At 33.5% G+C, this 16,193-nt stretch overlaps 2 protein-coding genes across 3 annotated transcripts; both read right to left on the bottom strand.

The window, feature by feature from the left end:
- Nucleotides 1-234: 234 nt before the first annotated feature.
- LOC107426323 (uncharacterized) lies at nt 235-1,869 on the bottom strand. 2 transcript variants are annotated; one of them, XM_016036458.4, is made up of 5 exons: nt 1,442-1,869; nt 1,228-1,315; nt 1,042-1,115; nt 891-947; nt 235-600 (listed from the first exon to the last, which is right to left on the bottom strand). In XM_016036458.4, the coding sequence occupies exons 1-5, from the start codon at nt 1,544-1,546 to the stop codon at nt 466-468; spliced, it is 459 nt and encodes a 152-aa protein (XP_015891944.3). In that variant the 5' UTR covers nt 1,547-1,869; the 3' UTR covers nt 235-465. The 2 variants fall into 2 exon arrangements, with proteins under 2 accessions (XP_015891944.3, XP_024933580.3); XM_025077812.3 differs by having other exon boundaries at nt 1,042-1,106.
- Nucleotides 1,870-2,492: 623 nt separating this feature from the next.
- On the bottom strand, nt 2,493-9,085 carry LOC107426386 (kinesin-like protein KIN-14I). The gene is made up of 19 exons (XM_016036554.4): nt 8,477-9,085; nt 7,767-7,933; nt 7,531-7,674; nt 7,087-7,326; nt 6,914-6,985; nt 6,596-6,664; nt 6,260-6,337; nt 6,013-6,141; nt 5,847-5,928; nt 5,632-5,727; nt 5,370-5,543; nt 5,187-5,293; nt 4,896-5,074; nt 4,560-4,721; nt 4,190-4,443; nt 3,912-4,075; nt 3,621-3,818; nt 2,927-3,423; nt 2,493-2,825 (listed from the first exon to the last, which is right to left on the bottom strand). Exons 1-19 carry the CDS (start codon nt 8,589-8,591, stop codon nt 2,705-2,707), a joined length of 3,048 nt encoding a protein of 1,015 aa, XP_015892040.3. The 5' UTR covers nt 8,592-9,085; the 3' UTR covers nt 2,493-2,704.
- Nucleotides 9,086-16,193: the final 7,108 nt, after the last annotated feature.

Genomic DNA, 16,193 nt, shown 5'->3' with positions numbered 1-16,193 from the left:
AATTTTGACCCCCCACTGATTTGTTTTTCTTGATGAAATTGACTGTTTGAGTTTTGTTGTTCATTCGATCCTTCTTAAAGCAGAATCTCTACATATGAACTTGCTGGTCAAGCTTTATGCAACGTCCACATCACTTGCTTCAGCCCACACATTTTGATCCGTGTAAACTGCTTTTAATTTTCTTTTTTTTTTTTTCTTTTTAAAGAAAAAATGAATTATAGCACTTATGGGCGTATTATAAATAATAAAGAAGTACGGAACAGTAATGTTCTACCATTTTCTGATGGATTACATTTGGACATGATTAAGCACGTATGATTTGGGATACATAAGCATATTAATTATTCCCTTAATTGCCTCAAAATTGGGAGGGAAAAACTAAAGCAATGAGATCAATGATCAGAGATCAAATTAATGGTAGAAATTAGATAACATTTAAGATGGGATATGTAACCTATGTATCAATCATAATGGGGCAACACGTATCCTTTGCCTAGAAGTAGTTCCAGACGTTTCCCATCCGAATCCAAACATGACTCTTTCGTCCTCTGTCATCATCTCCTCTAACAGCTCCTGAAGATCCTCCAAGCTGCTGTCCTTCTGATTTTACAAAACACAACATTTTCCAAACAATAACTTATGTCCACTTTGTCATTGATCATCGACAAAAGCAAAATTGCATATATACTTCATAATTAATTTCTAATATATATATACATATATATATATGCATATATTTCTGATCATGGAGAATAATTATATAAATTTCGTAGCTAGGGATACTATTTCTCCTTCTAGATAGCACTATTCTTTCTCAGACATATGCATCATGAGTTCGTATTATTAATTTCAATGCGGCAAACTGATGATCAGGAAAAGGAAAACGATACCTGGGTTCTTTCCCTTCGCATTAAGCAGACCATTTCCTGCATGAAATCGCAAAATCCCTATTTCCGAAGTGTTTTTCTCAATTAGTATCCGACCAGCAATGCAGAAATATGAAACAAATCAAAACAATAAGAAATAATTAAGAAAACTCACTTCATCATCGTTTTCTCCGACCAGACCAAACAATCCGGCATCATAGACGGTTCTTTTGCTTTTATCTGATAAAACTTGACGCAATAAAAGAGAAAAAACGCTCTCAGTGAATATAAACATACCCAACTGAGATATATCTTTGGTATTGACTATTGGAACATATATGATATATGTAGGGAAGGGTACCTGAATAAGCCTCTTGAATTTGCTGAAACCGCTTCTTAGCTTCTACAGAAACTTTTGGGTCTTTCCTCCATCTATCCGGATGCCATTTCTACAAAACCCATGCACAAAAGAAAAAAATAATAGCAAGTAATTAAAAAGCCTTTCAACTAATTAATGACAAAAATAGCAAGAAAATGCATGAAATCGATATATACATATATATATACATATATACCAGAGCAAGTCGACGATAAGCCTCACGAATCTCAGGGACACTGGCCTGTTTGCGTATTCCAAGCACAGAATAATAGCAAGACCCATCTCTGCTGACGTCAGACATTTTTCACCTGCCGTCGCTTGTGAAAGAATGCTACAAAGTAGCTACAACGGCAACTAATGAAAAATGCACAGCCAATATTAATATTATACCAACAAAACTACGCACTGACAGGGAGCTCTGCTGTTTCTTTGGTCTACAAGGCTAGTAGGTTTTAAAGAAGGAAATGCAATTGGATAATTCGACAAGTGAAATAAAATATATGAGTTTCTCTCATCAATAAAAAAGCATATGATTAAATAATGACCGAAAGGTACTAAATTGAGAAAGAGAAGATTCGAGAGGCTTCTAATTTGGATCTTTGAGTACTAAACTTTGGTGTTGCAGTCCACCGTCCACAAATTTTTATGACTTATGCTTAGTAGTACTGCTGCGTATATAAAACCGTGCTTGACCATATAGTTTGCATCCGTGAGAAAATGTGGTGGTTCGGTTGAGTAGTTGGTTTTATGGCCTACATTTTGAGTTTGAATTTTGGATGGTTCATTTTTCTTTGTTCGCAAGGCACATGCTTTCTGTCTGCTTTTTCTAGGGTGGAACTGTAATTTCGGGACAGTTTAGCATAACTTATCTAAATAAAAAAATTTTAAAAAAACAAATCACACTTAATTATGCCTACTAGAAAAGCAGTCATGATGTTAAATTAAGCAATTTAGTGTTTCGAAAAAAAAAATTGAAAACTAACAAAAATAACAAATAGTCAAAATGAGTATTGCTAATCATCATTTAGAAAGCACCGGCCCACCATTTGGCAATATTACACTTGTAATTCTAGCATTTTTTTACATTTTTGATTCATTAGCCACAGACGAAGTACTTTTTTCAGTTTAGCTTGGATAGAATTTTCGATTCAAAAAAAAAAAAATGTTATTCAATTTCTATTATTAAAATTTATGATAATAGAAATAAACTCACCTAATGAACACAAAACACGATCCAACTCACCGAATGAACAAAAAATAAAAAATATATATATGTCAATTCAACTATACAAGCAACTGGATTTATTGCTGCAGTTAACTGTGTGATAAAATTACAATAAACAAAGAAGAATATGTAAAATCTCTTCTCTCTGTAAACAAATTCAAAAAAAACAAAAAATGAGAAACCAAAAAAAAAATAAAAAAAAAATCACCCTTTCCACGTGTCAAGTTAACACTTCTACTTTCTAGTCCCCGTTTTGCGTTTCATATCAACTGGAGCTGGCTGCCTCCCACTACGTTGCAGAGCCCCGTTTGAAGGTTTTCGGGAAGGTGAAGGGCCAAGAGGACTAAAAGTTTTGCTGCAAAAGTAAAAATTGATTCTCAGAAACCATGTCAGAATGTTAATTATATCAACAGGAATTGGAAATGGACTGACAACAGATTATCAAAACCTCATTACCTTAGATCTGGGCTCTTGGCTGGTTTGGCATTAGATTTCTTGGTTTTTGCCACAATACCATTGGTAATGCCGGTGGTAAGTTTTGTTTGATTGAATTGCCAGAGCAAATCTGGCTCTGAAGAATCACTGGTGGCAGCATCAAGATCATCCATTTCATCAGTACTAGCACCATTGAACCTGTTGCTTCCCGTGAACATGTTGTAAGATTGTTCAGGGTAAATCTTTGAAGCATCTGGTAGATACTTCTGGTAAAACATATCAGACAAATTACCATTGTCTGCTCCCCAACATCCTACCAAAGGGTTTTCAACTCTGCTAGCTTCTTGCTTGTTCACCATCACCTTATCAACCCACTCAGCCGACCCCGTGTCTTTATCATCCTCCCCGTAGTTCTGTCCAGGACTTTTCACTGGTGGCCAAGGAGGTGAATTTGCTAGTATTTCATCAAGATCGAAGCTTTGATGTCTTTTTTGCCTCAGGGCAGAATTGTTGCGATGCTGCAGAATCAGTAAATTCAAGTTTTATCACGAAGTTCACAAAAAACAGAACCAACTAAAAATGATTATAACAAGTTTCTATTCTGTAGAAAACCATACAGTGGGGATGCCACAAGTGGACTACTTAGTACATTAGTTACGAGCATGCTTAAAGAAATTTGACAATTTGTGCAAAATGATCATAAATGGAACTTTACCTCTCTGTTGCCAACATCAGTCATTGGCTGCCGACATGCATTGTGATCGGCCAACATATCTGCTGTCTGAATGTTTAAATGAAAAGGTGAAGATTCACTAGATTTCATCCTGTATTTGTCGGAGCTGCCAGATACAGAGCGCTGGTTATTATCTGTCTCCTCTTCTTTCCTTGCCAATGCTGCCTTAAGACTGGCAATCTAGCAAAAATACAAAAAGTCCATAAATTACAAACATGAACGTAAAAACTATGACGATATCAATCAATGGATGGAAAAGAAGAAAATGAAAACCTGTTCTTTGAGTTCTTTAACATCTGAAGTATCTTTGTTCACTTTGGCAGCCCCTAGTTCAACTGTCGCAACCCGCTCTGCAAATTTAAGCGTACTAATTGTTTCATTGAGAGCATCAGGCTCGGGGCTAATGTGAACAAACATAAGCGTCTTGGCTTGCCCACCTACATATTTTAATGAATATAAAAGGCATAATTAGAATAATTAGAAAAATCCAGATTAGAATAAGACAGAGACCAGTTAAATTCTCTTCCAAAAATATCTTATTTTAACCTTACCGAGTGAATCTTGGAGAAGCTGTGTAAGTTTGCTGTTTCTATATGGGACATGTGGATTCTTTTGGGCAAGGGAAGCAATCACGTCACCCAAAGCTGAGAGAGATTTGTTAATATGTTGTGCCTCCTTCAATCTATCCCCTGTCACCTCAGATTTGTCAACTCTCTCACTTCCAGCTAGATCAACAAGATGCATGCAGCCACGGAGAATGGTTCCAGATGTCAAATCCCTTCCTTGTACATGAACAGTCAAGCAACTGCCACAAATTCATTTAGTGCTGTGAGAAGTAATTGCGGTGAAATACTTGTAAGTGTGATAATACCTACATACACATGCACACAAAGAGGAGAGGAGAAAGGACTAGATTCCTACCTGTGAGAACGACTACTTCGATCATTTAGTGCCGTAGCACCCACAGCACGGTTCCTTTGTCCAAGATTCATTAGATCAATCACATCCAATGTTGATGACACTGGAACAAGATTTGCATCTGGTACACTAAGTCCTGTCTGAGAACTATTACGAATTTCTAATGTGTTAATGGTTAAGTAAAACGTGCAGTGGGGAGAGTGAAAAACAAACAAACAAAACTAAGGTTAAAAAACTTGTTTAGGAAAAAAAAAAAAATGTAATTCATCATCAAACTGTATATTCCAACAGCAATATTCATAAAGTAACCTAAAACAACTCTAAATGGAAAAAGGATATCTTTTATTAGTTCCATCAGCAACTAGGAGATCTCTGACTTGCTCATTATATATCTCAATCATCTGAACAGCAACATCATAATGGAAAGTATCCCTTCTCTGATCTGCTATCAGAAACAAATCTCCCAATGCTCTATAATTTACCCCTTGATTCTTCTCTGAAAGCTCTCTAGGTCCAGTCTAGACATGTAAAATAGAAGTGTTAATGAAAATAACACTTTTTTACAAACATCAGCAAAGACATAATAATGTGTGTGTTTGGGTATGTTATCTATTAGTAATAGTATTCTACCATAGTGTAAGTTTTTCCAGATCCCGTTTGACCATAAGCAAAGATGCAAACGTTGTAACCATCAAGAACAGACCGGATTAGTGGCTGCATATCAGAGAAGACCTCAGCTGCAAGATTCAATAGCTTCAACTTAATATTAGAGCAACAATCTGGGAAGTAAAACTAAATAATAACCTTACAAACCTTGGGATGCAGATGGCCCAAAGACTTTGTTAAAGCTGAAGGACCTGCCTCCTTTCCCATGCTTTGAAGGGGTGTTAATTGTGATATTTCCATCTTCTGTATTACCCACAGAGCTCAAATAGCTTGGTTGTCCAGACAAGAAGGGTCTCACTCGACAGTAGACCCTGATACTTCCTGGTCAACATAATAATAACCTAAGTAATCAATTTTGAGGACTAAAGACAAGCATGGTGTTTAAGATTTAGGCAACTGATCTTATTACCTTTGAGATCCTGTACTTGATTGTATAATTTTCGGTTTTCTTCAAGAACTCTATGATATCCAGATGCAGCATGAGCTAGACCATGAATGTGCAAACCTAAAAACAAAAAAGAACAGAAATTTAGATCAAAACATAAAGTCTGACTTCCCACCTCCGAAAGGAAAAAATAAATGAATAAAGAAAGAAAAACAACAAATATTTCTTATAAACCCTACCAAGGTTGTGGAACTCTTCGTGAAACTTCATCTGCATAAATTGCATACCAGCTTTTGCTGTGTAAATATTATTCTTTAGTTCCTGCAAAAACATAACAATATCATGAATACTTTAACAATTTATAAAAAGTAGAATGACAGAAAATAAATCTAAATTGCTGTCCACCTGAATATCTCTTTGCTGTCTATCAAAGATCATTTTCTGTTTTTGTAGCTGGCGTTTTGATTCCTCATTTGCAATGTGGTTATGTTGGAAGTCATCTTTCTTTACTACATTGGCATTTTTGTCTTCCATCTAAATTACCAGAGTAACAAACAAGGAAATGATAGATTTTGTGTTATACTTCAATTATATGATTTGACAATGAAAGTTAAATTTAGATTGCAATCTGAAGAGATGAACCATAAAGTACCTTCTTAGCAACAGAATTAGACTTCACTAGAGACTTGTTGCCTTGAGAAACTGCCACATCTTTAGAAGATGCCTTTGTCTGTGGATTAAGTAGATACATAAATTACCATTTAGTTTAATCGATTAACAAATAAATAATAATAATAATAAAATAAAAAAGGAAGAAGAAGAAGTTAAAAACACAATAAGACCTGCAAGGCGATGACGATTATGAAAAAAAACTCAGGCAAATCAATAAATATTTATTCTACCCACATTGGATAGGAGAAAAAATAACTACCATGCACAAGTTCTTACAATAGTAGTAAAATCTTTTGGGTATGAAAAAATAAAATACCAGGTCATATTGGCTTGCGATACGGTGCTCAAATTCCTCCACTACCTTACTTAGCACAGATTCCACCAACTGTTCACAGCAGAACATTATTACTCAAAATAAGTAAAAGTAACAGTAACATCAGTAGAAATTTAATACAATTCAAGACTGACGCAAGCTAAGACCTCTCATCAAAATTCGAAAAGAATACTTGGTCAAAAAACAAACCTAGAAAAATGTCATGTAAATTTAATTTTATTAAAGTAGTGGCTATTAATTGATCAGGAAATTTCTAGCTTCAACAAGACAAGAAACAGCAGCCAGTGCTTTAAACCTTACCATAGGAACTTCATCAGGCTTCTTATCTAATAAAACTGCTCGAACAAGCATACTCAACGAGCCAGAACTAGACTGCATATATGCAAAGAAAAACATAAAACCATAATGTCATTCTTCTCATTCCACTCCAGAATTCAAGCACTGAAATAAATACATGAATTAAGCTTACCAACCATTTTATTAGAGTCGGGGTTGGACGATAGAGTATTCAAAGATTTTTCAGTCACCGATGCATTCCTGGATAAGGAATTTGTGAATGGCTCTGAATTTTTTCTTACAAAAGATTTTGTTGACGTGATTGTAGGTTTTACATTTCCACCAAATTTCCATACTCCATTTCCCCCGGTCTGTTTCCATTCAGTGTAGGATTTAAGTGCCAAAACGGTATTCACTACTCTTGCTGATTTCCCTCCCTGAACAAATATGAAAAAAGTTGTTAGTTTTTTACACAAGAACTTATGGCATAAGCTCTAATTTGCTAGTCATAAAAGACTATGAAAAACATCATTTTCCCAAAAAAAAAATTCAGTATACATCTAATTCTAGGAGGTTCACGAGGATGTTCAACAACTGTGAAATTCATTAGCTACATAATTTCCATATAACTAGAATCATACTTGTTCCAAATCAGATGCCTCAAAAGTAGGAATCCCCATCTCCTGCACTGCCACAAGGAAGTTCCTAACATTTTCAAAGTATTGAAATGCAGACAATGCTGCTCCATCGGGTATCAAAGCAGAATCACATGGACTTTCCACCACCTGAAAAAAGACCACTATGCAATATATGTAAATACTGCGCATAGCAGAAACAATTGAAATTGGAAAATACGAAACAAACATCAGGGGTTCACCTTCGGCACAGCTCCTGGATGAATCTTATTAAGAACATTACAGAGGATGATCCCACTTCGGAGTCCAAGCCTAAGTTCCTCTTCTGAAGGCTCTGCAGGCAAATCCTTAGCTGCAACCACTCCTACCATCTTTCTCAGCCACCCAGCCGCTTCATTCCTTCTTGATCCTACAAATCATCAATTAATTAATTTTTGTCTTACCAAAAATATAAGCCTATAAACCCGGAAATTGAAGTCAATTTCCAAAATTCTTTAAAAAATAAATAAATAAATAAATAAATAAAATAAAATAAACAAAAAAACAATTGTCCTTCAAACTCCATAAAAATTTGAAAATTGGAACGTTTCATAGGTAATAGAACTTGCCGAGTCCCCCCACATTGTTTCACAAGACAGTCAAGACTCACAGTATCAGTGGATCAGAGGAGAAAACAGTAATCGATTGATATTGTTTCAATCTAAATAAAAACTAAACAAGATTCCAACTATATAAACTTGTAAACAAAGTGAAAAAAAATAAATATATATATATATATACATATTTAGGAACTGATCCTCTTGGTTGCTGAGATAGCCAAAGTTTAAATTTTTCTTTTTAAAAAAATGAAATTACAAGAAAATTTAAAGAAGAGAAAAGAAAACAAAAAAAGAAAAAAAAAAGTCAGTGAAAAAATTAAAATGGAGCCGTTGCATCAGGAAAAAAAAGGTACCGGCTTCTTCAGCTTTTCTAGAATCCAAATCAAGATCTCTGAGACGATTGCCATGCTGTTGCAGCACATCTTCCACCACAGACGCAACCGAAAACAATGTTCCCTCGGCAGCCATTGCCTCCTTACCAAACAACAATCTTTTTGTTGTGTGGCACCAAGATTTCCCAACCAAATAAAAAAATAAAAATAAAAAAGCTTCACAATCTCACCGTCAAATCACCATCATCATAAATAACGATCTTTCTTGGAGGCTCTTCAAGTTCAAGAGCAGAGCCACTAGGGTTTCAGAGAAAGATCCAGAATAGAAAACAGAGAGCCAAAAAGAACAGAGAGAATAAGAAAGAGAGACAAGAGAAAAGAAACGAAAGACAATATCTTTTGTAGCTGTAATAGTTTTTGCAGCACCAGTATTAGTAAGCTTGTAGTTGTAAATTGAGAATGATAATGAGGTTTCTTTGCTACCAATTCATACTCACATTCTCCATGACCTTTTGCTTTCTCTCTTTTCTCTTTATTTTTCTTTTTTCTTTATTTTTTTTTTTTAATCTTCTCTCTACAACAAAGTGTGAAGTACAGCACAAAGCTCTCTCTCTCTATATATGCATATATATCCATTTCTCTCTCTATGCCCCTGCTTTATACGCTCTCTCTTAAGTTTCTCTTTCCCGAAGCTATTGACCGAACCTATTTCCGAACCTTCCCGTTTCAAAACCCTAAATTTGCTTTTTCAATTTTTTTTTTTTTTCTGAACTCTGTGAACCTCTTTTATGAAACAAAAATAAAAATGTTTGGTTTTTAGCGCGCGTGAAGATTACACTTGTTTTTGTTTTTACGCTACGAGAAGCTGCTGCGGAAGTGTGATGCATATCGTGGACCGGTTTGTGAGCCCACGCGCTTTGATGTGAGGACGTGGAGATTGTTTATTGATTTCTTTTTGACAGCATGACTAATGACTTGGATCCTATTTAGAGGGTTTTGGATCCGGTCAGTTCAAGCACTTTTGTTTTTTTCTCTTCAAAAGACGTTTAATTCAATTTCTAATCTCACCCTAATTATTGTTATTAATTAAAAGAAGGTACCACAGCTGGTTCAATAATCAAACAACATTTATATTTGTCCATTTTTTGGAACGTGGAGAAGGGAAACATTTATTTTTCGTTATCTGGTTATATGGAAGGCAATAAAGAAAATAAGAACATGAACTCCTACAATAAAAGGCTTATTTTTCATAAAATTATGTAAAATTAGATCTTTACCCCGATTACGGGTTACCTCATTGTATATATGATTGTTTTTACTTTTAGATAAAAATGATTTAAAGACAAATCTATCTCAGTAGCTCATTTTCCTTTCATGCTTGGCCAAAATTTTGTTCCTAGATGATATTTGTCCTTATTATATTTTGTTTTTATTGCATATAGATGGCCTGGGTTGTAATAATTAATGTATAATAAAAGTTTAAAATTTTTAAATTTAATTGCACTTTAATATTTGTAATTCGTAAAATTTTACTATTTAAATATTCAATTTTTAAAATTAACAATTCATATCTTCAAATTTTTTTTAAAAAAAATTACAAATTAATAATATCAATTAATATAAAATTAACCCAAAATTTAAATAGGTTGATTGATAAGTGAGTCTCCTTTGCTTGGAGTTTTTGAGTCCATACTATACACCTGATTGTACAAAATATGGTTGGTTCCCAAAAAAAATGTGCAAAATGTGGGAGACACATCAGAGTAGTGCCACATTAATTAGTTTGCTGCCAGATAATAAAAGATAAAAATCCCAATCGGTTACAAGTGGTGGTGCATCCAGATTTTAAAGCTTAATATATATACCTAGAAAGATTATTTACCCATAAGATTCTAGGAGATATTAAATTGAATTCATTGTGATAATGTGGTCAATAATTATCATACAAGTAATATTGCATGCACTGTCTCAAAAAAAAAAAAAAAAAAGTAATACTACATGTATAATGAATGACACTCTCTCTTGTAATAAATCGATGCATCTTTTTTATCTGATCTTATATGAATTGGAGCTAGGTAGCTCAATATGAACAAAAAAGATAAAATATTTATATAGTTATATATCGATCTCTTTCAGGAGGATAATTATAACTATTCTTGTATCATATTTGCCTTAAATTAAACTAAAAGTGGCTCTACAAATTCAAAAATGTTGAAACATATATTTTGAATGAACTTTGGAAGTGGTTGGGTTTTGTCCATTATGCTTGTGCACTTTGCATAAAACGTCATAGTAGATGATGTTGGTAGTGTATTTGTTTATTACTCTTTACCCATTCTTTTCATTGATTCAAATATTCAAGCACTTGCCCACCAAAAAGGAGGGAAAGAAAATTAAGCAAAAAGAATTCAAAAAGTAGGTCCCGACGTGACATTTTCAAACCAAGCAGTACTAATCCAATGTATTTGTGGGGCTTCAGTTTGACAACATGGTACCAAACTGTACTTTTTAATTCAGCTTCTCAAACTTCTTACTTTCTATTTCATTGCGAAAATTACTGAGCAAAGATTGTAGGAATATTATGAGATTTCATTCCTTTTACAGGATTTGTAGTTTTGACATTTTGTCTTATACAAACCCAAATTTGTAAAAGCCAATTAATGATTTATATATTTTAACAAAAATAAAACGACCAAACCATCTAAAAGCATTGTCATATATAATCTATGTTGTGGTTTTATTTGAAATCCCAACTAACAAAATATAGTATTCGGTATCCTCTAAAGTCCTAAATACTATAGCTAGCAAGGTACAATATTTTTGCAGCCGGAACTTGATCATCCATCTTAATCTATTGATTTTAACTTTGAGCCAAAGTTTGTGAAGAAAGTTGAGGTCCTCCAACCTTGGTCTACCTAATAGGCCAAGCCACAAACTTTATTCCTATTTCTCAATATTAAATGCAAAAATCAGAACCTTACACATATACCGCCTATATATGGAGAGAATTTTAATTCCATGATTCTTGGTTAAGTTTCAAAGCAACGAAATATATGGGAAAAAGTTTTGTCACACACCAAAACAGTCTTAGGCAACTAAAAAGCTTGAAAGGAAGCTTTATTTTCGGGTAATCATCTAATACATCCAATATTTGCTTGGAAAAATTTGGCCCACTCTTTGTTAGGCAAAGTGTCTCTCTCGGGCTAATGGAATTGGTTGTTGAAAACGGTTACCAACCAGGTAACCTAAAGTCATTATTATGGAATTAACCATGTTTATAATTAAACCCACCAAAAAAGATTAATAAATATCCTACATTTTTAAGCCTTTTTTCTTTAAAGTTTAAAATAGGGTATAAATATTGTTCACAAGGAATGTGAGGTTTTAGCTTTATTGGCAGCCCAGAAAAAAAAAATGCAGAAAAGGAAAATAAAGTTTTCCTGTAAGTGTTCTTTGTTTCTATATAAAAAACAAAAACAAAATCATAAATTATGGAATTAACCATGTTTATAATTAAACCCACCAAAAAAGATTAATAAATATCCTACATTTCCAAGCCTTTTTTCTTTAAAATTTAAAATAGTGGTATAAATATTGTTCACAAGGAATGTGAGGTTTTAGCTTTATTGGCAGCCCAGAAAAAAAAGAAAAATGCAGAAAAGGAAAATAAAGTTTTCCTGAAGTGTTCTTTGTTTCTATATAAAAAATAAAAACAAAATCATTATTATGGAATTAACCATGTTTATAATTAAACCCACCAAAAAAGATTAATAAATATCCTACATTTCCAAGCCTTTTTTCTTTAAAATTTAAAATAGTGGTATAAATATTGTTCACAAGGAATGTGAGGTTTTAGCTTTATTGGCAGCCCAGAAAAAAAAAAAAAATGCAGAAAAGGAAAATAAAGTTTTCCTGAAGTGTTCTTTGTTTCTATATAAAAAACGAAAACAAAATTATTGTTATGGACAATTCATAATTAAGTATGGCAATGGATACCTAGGCCATAAATAATTATTTTAAGGTCCAATTTCCCACTTTTTTAATCATATAAACTTTTTTTTTTTTTTTGGGTGAATAATCATATAAAACTTTTAGTAACTGCACTAAATTCCTTGCAAAATTTAGCCACCCTCTTTTTATTTTTTTAATGGAAGGTAATAATTAGGGAATGTGGGATAATGGAGAAATTATTAATCAAGCTTATTTTCATACATTGATTCCTTAAAAAAATTACAAAAAAGCCACCAAAAAAAAAAAAAAAATTGAAGGTTCACTTTTTGGCTGGAATTAAATCTGTGGTAAAAGATAAAGTAGTGGATAATGCCTTCGTGCGAGGAGTCCAGCGGTGGAGGAAAAGAACCCGATGGAAGGGGTCATCCTTGTCAATTCATTCGATAGATGGCTTCAACGTTCAAAAAATTCAAATCGATGGTTCGGTACCACACCTACGAGGCTCGGAACACGGTTGAGGCCCACGTAGAGCGTCTTTATTGGGACCCACTCACGAGCTGCAAAAGTGTGGTTAGTTGATAGAATTACAATGCCACTGCAAAGCCTCATCACCGACCAATCACAATCGCCTACTAAACTTGATAGGCAATCGTCTCCTCCCACGTGTTTTATTTTAATTGGACAATTTTTGTTTACTTCTGAGCTGTTGCAACGTGTCCTTTGCAACTGGCTAGAGAGAGACCCGCTCAATTTTAGGATGAGAATGCTTCATATCTATCTAGAACCACTGGCACCTGGAGCGCGTGGTACCCAGTTCAAGCTGCCAGGCAGATCCTAGAATTCGAGCTTATTAGTATTATTTCAAAGAGATTAAAAAAATATAAATATTCGATGATATATATTAAAGTTAGAAAGGAAGAAAAAAAAGAAAAAGTCAGAAACTCAATTTTTTTTTTTTTTAAACACAGAAACTCAGAATTGTTGAATTTATTGTAGATAATTAAATTGGGCTGTCCAAATATGATAAAAATTATAACTATTTAATAATATTCAATAGTCGCATATGCATTTTCATTAGAAGAAATATATTTTATTAACTTTTAAACAAAAATGGATCAAGATTAAATTGCTCTATAAAAAGTGAAACAATGGAGTTGGCAAAACGACAAAGGGTTGAAAAATTAATTCCGGAAGCATTTGGAAAAATAGTTAATGATTTGTTAACTGTAAAGAAAGGTTGGCCAATTGTTAGATTATAATTGCAGGCTGAAGATGCTAATCCAGAGATATTAACTTTTTAACAGTGATTATTTGCAGTGGCCTAAAAGGTTTTGTTTTAAAACTAGTATCTTTATCACATTCTCACATGTGAAGGGAGACCCAGCTAAGGTGATGCTGCCCATAACATGATTAAATTCATGAAATGCATTTGTAGGTTCCCCAGTCACTTTCTGTTTCAGCAATTTGCCCTGGAAATGACAATGGAAGACATGTGTCATCATCCTATCAAAAGCATCACCCTTAAGATAATCAAGTTTCTTTTACTGAATATATAAATTTGTCTGCTTGATTATAACGGAGTTGGGTTTTTCCAGGTTTATGGTAGTCCCCAACTAAAGCAAAAGAAAAAAAATATATTTCCTAGTACCATTGTCATGTAAGCAATCATATTAGCACTAACAAAAACCAGAAACCTCTTTTATTTATGCAAATTGTTTTTAACAAGTTTGTTCAAGAAAAAAGCGAAAGTGCAAATTTGCTTTTTTAGATATGGACCTTTCCACAAACAAACTTTGATCATGCTGTAACTCTAAATCACTCATGATTTTTGAACCATTTTCTTTTTAGCATTTCTTTTTTTGGTTCTTTTTACCACTTTTTATTTATTCATTTTTTAATTTTTTTTATACTAAACAGTTTGCAAAATGCAAAACTGCGTAGTGTAGAACACACTTCTCTGTTTTTCCACGGAAAAGGGGATTTTTTTTTATGTTTTTTTTTTCCAACCAAGATGATGTCCCTCCTACAATGACCCAAAAAGATGGAAAGATTTCCACCACTTACAGGCATCGATAATAACAGTGAACGTTTGGAGGGTAACTTTAGCCTTTCACAATAAGGATGACACATAGTAAAAAGAATAATTTAGTCCTATATGTCATTGACAAAGTTAAAGCACTCCTCATCATGATTATTATCATCATAATTTTTTGGCTGGCCAAAATGTTAAAAAAAAAAAAAAATTAAATAAAAAAAAGTTTATTTGGGGACAAATGTGGATCATAGTCCCCCTGGAAAGTTAACAACAGGCTCTTCTACCCACAAAATACAGTAATAAAAATCCCAGAGCAAATCTAATAAAAAAGCTGTATATAGATTAGAGTATAAAAAGTCAAGCCTTGTGTTTCAAGAAACAATAGTTTGTTAACGGACCAAACTTGCCAGTAGGTAGTTCTTAGTTGCTGAGGTTGCAAAATGTGCTTGCCGTTAAAAGGTTTGGTTTAATTTAATTATATTCTATGAATAAAAAAAAGGCAAAAAAAAATATAATATATATATATATATATGGGGAAAAGGAGAGAAGAAAAATCATCAAAGGGTGGTGCTATTATTATTATTTTTTTATGGAATGTAGGGCAACAAGCATTTCCAATAAATCATGAAAGCTTAGCACTCCTGTATCTTTTGGTGGTTCTATACTTTTGAACCGACCAGACTATGATGAGGGGCTGAGAAAAAGTGCCATTCTTTTGCTCCTCACATTCCCTTCCCGCCCATTACCCCTAATTATACTCTGTAATTTGCTTATAACATTGTGTTTCTGATATTTCTACTCCATTTATACCCCCACAGACAAATCAAAAACACACATGTACAGGAAATAAAAATATGAGCAAAACTGCCACTTTCAGATTTTCATATATATACACACTCCATTTCCATTTTCCAAGCAACCAAACACTAGTTACTTGGTGTCAGAAAATCCAGTATCAGAAATGTTGTTTCTAAAATGACCACAAAAATAAAATATAAGATGTTTAAAATTCAAGCCCATTGAGTTCTTGACTCTTGAGTGACATCATGAATTCTGGATCCATTCATAACCAAAGAATCTATTCTAATGCCTTGGGTTGTCCAACAGGAAAAGGCGGAAAAAGAAAATTCATTTTTTTGGGGGGGATGCAGAAAAGAAAACTCTTAAAAATTGCTTTATTGGTTTAGTGGCTGCGCTGCTGGCCGCTGAGTTAGTCATAATCTTTGAATATGAAGAAAAAGCTCATGAAAACCTTTTCCATTACCAATGAATTGTCCTTTAATTTATCATGACCAACACCTTTATTAGCATTCTTAAATATAGTATTTAGGTGGAAAAAGAAGGTTTTTTCCTAAACAAGTCCAGCGTTTTTAGTCCTAAAAAGCTTTTCTGTGGGGTATTTCCTTATTTTAAGGAGTATATAATTCAATTCTATTATTGAATATCACTATCCAAATGTGGATAATTTATCATCTAATTGAATAGAAAAATCAGAAAATATGGACCTCTCCATATTACTCTTTCTTGTCAAGAAGAAAGATTTTCAGATGATTAGACAATTGGTTAACCATTAAAGCTCATCGGATTCTGACAACTCAACTTGAAAAAGCTAAAAGCCAACAAATTTGCTAAAAATGTTTTGGGCTGTCTCTCTCACGCAAAGTCTTCAAAGATCCAGTTGACGGCCCATCTGATTGTGCTGGGGAAAAAGATGTTGTATTGAAACAAAACCATTCAAGGGTTTATAATGAA

The sequence above is a fragment of the Ziziphus jujuba genome, chromosome 9, assembly GCF_031755915.1.
Source record: "Ziziphus jujuba cultivar Dongzao chromosome 9, ASM3175591v1".
Lineage (NCBI taxonomy): Eukaryota > Viridiplantae > Streptophyta > Magnoliopsida > Rosales > Rhamnaceae > Ziziphus > Ziziphus jujuba.
This window is presented reverse-complemented; position numbering and strand designations above follow the sequence as displayed.

Bases quoted from the DNA above. Each gene is read 5' to 3' on its own strand.
- LOC107426323 (XM_016036458.4), bottom strand. From the start codon at position 1,546: ATGTCTGACGTCAGCAGAGATGGGTCTTGCTATTATTCTGTGCTTGGA. The intron at 1,116-1,227 runs GTACCCTTCCCT...TATTGCGTCAAG, and splicing joins AATTCAAGAGGCTTATTCAG to TTTTATCAGATAAAAGCAAA. The intron at 601-890 runs GTATCGTTTTCC...TTGTAAAATCAG, and splicing joins TGCGAAGGGAAAGAACCCAG to AAGGACAGCAGCTTGGAGGA.
- LOC107426386 (XM_016036554.4), bottom strand. From the start codon at position 8,591: ATGGCTGCCGAGGGAACATTGTTTTCGGTTGCGTCTGTGGTGGAAGAT. The intron at 5,075-5,186 runs GTAGAATACTAT...TTACATGTCTAG, and splicing joins CTGGAAAAACTTACACTATG to ACTGGACCTAGAGAGCTTTC. The intron at 4,076-4,189 runs GTAAGGTTAAAA...TAAAATATGTAG, and splicing joins GCTTCTCCAAGATTCACTCG to GTGGGCAAGCCAAGACGCTT.